Source organism: Otolemur garnettii, unplaced genomic scaffold (assembly GCF_000181295.1).
Source record: "Otolemur garnettii isolate 467f Iridium unplaced genomic scaffold, OtoGar3 scaffold00018, whole genome shotgun sequence".
Taxonomy (NCBI): Eukaryota; Metazoa; Chordata; class Mammalia; order Primates; family Galagidae; genus Otolemur; species Otolemur garnettii.
In genome coordinates, this window is record NW_003852413.1 from 14,445,564 (window position 1) to 14,450,242 (window position 4,679).

At 38.3% G+C, this 4,679-nt stretch overlaps 1 protein-coding gene across 2 annotated transcripts in view; it reads right to left on the reverse strand.

Moving 5' to 3' along the window:
- HELZ (helicase with zinc finger) overlaps positions 1 to 4,679 on the reverse strand; it is a 165,485-nt gene that overhangs the window by 130,685 nt on the left and 30,121 nt on the right. For both annotated transcript variants that reach the window (XM_012803215.2, XM_023511111.1), the window contains exon 5: positions 3,761 to 3,797. In XM_012803215.2, the coding sequence (XP_012658669.1) occupies positions 3,761 to 3,797 (37 nt within the window). The remainder of the gene's footprint in view (positions 1 to 3,760; positions 3,798 to 4,679) is intronic.

Below are 4,679 nucleotides of genomic sequence, written 5' to 3' on the forward strand. Positions count from 1 at the left end.
AAAAAAAAAAAAAAAAAAAAATAAGTTTTGACTGATGTTTGTAACAACAAAGTTTGACCTATACATTACATGCAGTACCATATTCTTTTAGTTGATAAGAATATTTTGATTTCACTTTCTCCATTTACGTCCTTCATTCTTTTAGTATTAAATAATGTTCCTATATAATGAATATTTCAAAGGCAGAAAAATATCACTGTCTCATGGAAGTTTTCCTGTTATGCCAAATACAATTTGTATTCAGATAATGAAAACTAACTTAACCTCCTCACTTATCCCATAGTGACTGGCTTAGCAATCTTCAATATCCAGAACATAACACTGAACTTAAAACTCAAACCCATGAACTTAGAGACTATGTATTTTATTTTCAAGATGCTCTTGATTCTTTCCTCAGACTTTAGTTCCTGTTCTAAACCAATCAGCCATAAAATACATTTTGGGGATGACCAGGTAAATCTGATTATACATCTGGTTTTAGATATTATTAGAGAATTACTGCCAATTTTATTAGGTTAACAACAATACTGCCGTTATATAGTAATGGACTTATTTTTAAAGATGTATATAAAGTATTTAGGGGTAAATGTCATGACATCTAATTATTTTTTTAAAAAAATGAATAAATATGGCAAAACACTAATTGTTCAAACTTACTTGTGAAAATATGAATGTTTATTACATTTCTTCTACCTTCCTGTATGTTTTAAATGTTTCACTATAAAAAAAAAAAAAAGGTTAAGATTTTAAATTTCAAGACTGCTGGTCTGATTTCCTAACCCATGGTAGGTCAGAAGCAGCCAGCAGAGAAGAGGGGGAGGGTAGTTGCAGTGAGGCGCGCTGAGAGTTGCAAGGACTGCAAACTGATAGCCTGACGTAAGAGAACAGACATCAAGACTACACTGTACATAAAATGCAAACAGAAGAAGTCAACGGTCTGGCGTGCTAAAGATAGGAGCTATCTGCAGCTATCCTTGGAAGCATCTCAGCATTACAGTAAAGCTCCACATAATCAACAAAATCCAAGGTTCTCATCTTGCTTCTTGTTCGTAACTGGCTGCCTACCCATAGTATTTTATCCCACACAAAAATAATGTTACTAAAAGGTGAAAAGAGGAAAACAATACATACAGTATCATAACTTTACTAACCACCAACACACACATATAATCTCGGCCAAAATTCCCAAGTATCTTTTTCATATGAACAACTTGGTATATACTATTTATGCATTTAATAAAAAAAAATGACTCTTTTCCAAATCTGTACTTTTCACATAAAGAGGAATGCACAGAATGTTATTCACGAACTCCTTCCTTCTTGCAAGCTAACCGATTTTTCACTTTTACACACAGCACTGCAATGAACACCACTCTGCACACAAGTCTTTTCCTCTTTGGGATTATTTACTTGGGATAGTATCCCAGAAATAAGATTAGTGGGTCAAAGGATACGAACTCATTACCATGCTGCATTCCACTTCATTCTCCACCAAACCACAAGAGCATACCTGTTACAACTTTATCTTACACACTGGTTACGCTTTTATTTTGGTAAAAGTTGTAAAACAGTACCTACAAGTAAAATGCTAACATATTTACATATGCTCCTTCACCAAAGGCACTTACAGCTCTGTGACTCTTCTCAAGTCAATTAACCTTAAGGGACTTTTGTTTGTACATTTCCAAAATAAGAAGACTGCATCAACTTCACTAGCACTTAGAGAAGAGAAAATTAAAGGAAGAAGGACTATTTTTCTCACACGAGTCTGATAAAATTTCAAGACAGACGGGTTTTAGTGATGGTAAGATTACAGGAACTAGGCATTATCACATATTGCTGTGAGTGTGTGTGTCTGAAACTAATCTGACAGATCTACTAAAATTATGTGTCTAAATGCTCCTTAACCCAGAAATCCAACTTTAAGGACTACCCTACAGAAACAAGGGCAAAAGTAATAAAGGATATATACTTAATACAGGATGACTAATGGCAAACTAAAAACTAAAACCACCTGAACATCTAATATGGGAATGGTTGGCGGGCACAATGGCTCATACCTATAGCCCTAGCACTCAAGGAGGCTGAGGCAAGTGGACACCTTCAGCTCAAAGGTTCGAGACCAGCCTGAGCAAAAAGTGAGACACCTTCCCCACCACTAAAAATAGAAAAACTGACAGAAGAGGATTGCTTGAGCCTAAGAGTTGGAGGTTGCTATGAGCCATGACCCCACAGCACTCTACCCAGTGCAACAGCTTAAGACTCTGTCTCAAAAAATAATAATAATAATAATGATATGGGAATGGTTAAATAAATTATATTATATCCACACTATGGAGTATTGTACAGAAATTGAAGCTGGTATATTAATTTAGAAAGATATTCATGATCTATGGTACATTAAAAAGAAAGGTGTTTTGTGATGACCACAAATTCATTTTTAAAGGAAAAATTCTATATAAGCATTTGCATGTAAAAAAGGGTTCAAAAGACATTTCTCATACAGTAAACAAATAACAATGACTTCTTCAGATGAGGGAAGAAGGAGAAATTACTCCCTTCTCCATATTCTTCCATATTATTTGACTTACTACTATTTGCTTACTAGGAATTTTTAAATGTTCAAAGACGGCAAAGATTTTTTTCAAAGGAATATTATACTAGGTATCTCTCAAATTCTCATTAACTCCCAAAGCATAAAATTCTATAAAGTGAGGTTCACCAAAAGGTCATTGAAGGTTTAATGAATGGCTGAATTATGTCCAATACACTCTCAGAGTATGTAATATAGTTTTATAAGGTTTACAACACAAATAGGCAATATTTTTCAAAGTGTTGACACAAAGGACTAAATAGAAAAAAGAAAATTTATGTTAAATACCTCAGCAGCACCACCCCTGAATTCTGGATAAATGAAGCATCCTATTATTCAAATCACTGAGCTGTGCATGAAGTTATACCAAGGATGTGTGAGAATGTGCACTGGCCTGTCTCCTAGATTCATTCTAGTGAAATAGCGACCACAAAGAGGGGAATTCCTAAACTACGACCGAGAGAGCAAGAATCTTATTAATCTCAATTTCCAGAGCAAAAGAAAACAGGAAAAAGCACTGCAAAACATTCTTTCTTTTTTTTTTTTTTTTTGAGACAGAGTCTCACTTTATTGCCCTCGGTAGAGTGCCATGGCATCACAGTTCACAGTAAACTCCAACTCCCGGGCTCAGGCAATTCTCTTGCCTCAGCCTCCTGAGTAGCTGGGATTACAGATGCCCCCTACAATGCCCGGCTATATTTTTTTATTGTTGTTGCAGTTTGGCCGAGGAAGGGTTCAAACCCACCACCCTCGGTTTATGGGGCTGGCGCCCTACCCACTGAGCCACAAGCACCACCAGGCCCATCCTTTTCAATGCATCCAAATTTAACATTTTAATCAATGGATATTACATTTCTTAAACATTGGCTCCTATTGACTGAAACTACTCACACAAACTTTCAAGGGACACATTATCGATGTGCTCAGGGGAGTACTAAGAACACCACCTGCCCCCCACATTCATGAACAGGAGCAAAGTTCACAAGTCTTCCTATCCTGGCAGCAAAGTTATCATCCAAATCAGTTACTAACCACCACAGTAAGGTTCTTTTTTTAAATAGCATAAACACTTTTGAAATTAGGAGGGGGCAAGCAAATTTTAAACATTACTCAATTAAATAATTCAAAATTTTCAAATCAGAAAAAAAGTATTATTTTTAAACATACCGTTCCTACAATCTTCATCGGCTTGCCCATAGTTCTTCTGCAAAATAAAAGACATGAGATAACTTTTAACAGGGATGTTATCAAAGAGAAGCTCTGCTTTGTTTCCAAGTTTAATCATTAATGCTGTGAACTTAACAGAGTCTCACAGAGCACAGCTAACTAACTGGTGTGCTCTCCGAGGGTTTCACGCGGCTCCGCAGACCAGCAGCAGAGTACCCTTTCCTAGTCCACCAGTCTGCTCCTACCACCCACCTTCTCTACCTTCAACTCACCAGCACCTCCTTCTTGGCCAATGGCTTTACTGAGAAAACTGAAGCTTCCAAAAGAGAATTTCCACTGTCACCACCATACGGAACCACTCCCTGCACATACTGTTTTCCTTCCACCTGTTAACCAGATAAACTCTCAGCGCTCCTGCCTAAAGTCAACTCTACCACTTACACAGACGCGCTCTACGGCCTAGGCAAGAGCGGCACCCAGAAGGCCTCCTCAGTTTCTCCTTGTATTGCTAATGTTTCGCCTGATCGGTTCAGTCCTATAAATGAATATGCTGTTATTTCTAATATCTAAAAAAATCCTTGGCTTGGCGCCTATAGCTCTGGGTTAGGGTGCTGGCCACATGCACTGCAGCTGGTAGGTTCAAACCCAGCCCGGGCCTGCTAAACAATGACAGTTGCAACTAAAAAATAGCCGGGTGTTGTGGCGGGAGCCTGTAGCCCCAGATACTCAGAGGCTGAGGCAAGAGAATCACTTAAGGGTGGCGCCTGTGGCTCAGTGGGTAGGGCACTGACCCCATATATCGAGGGTGGTGGGTTCAAACCCAGCCCTGGCCAAATTGCAACAAAAAAATAGCCAGGCATTGTGGTGGGCGCCTCTGGTCCCAGCTACTCGGGAAGCTGAGGCAAGAGTATTGCCTAAG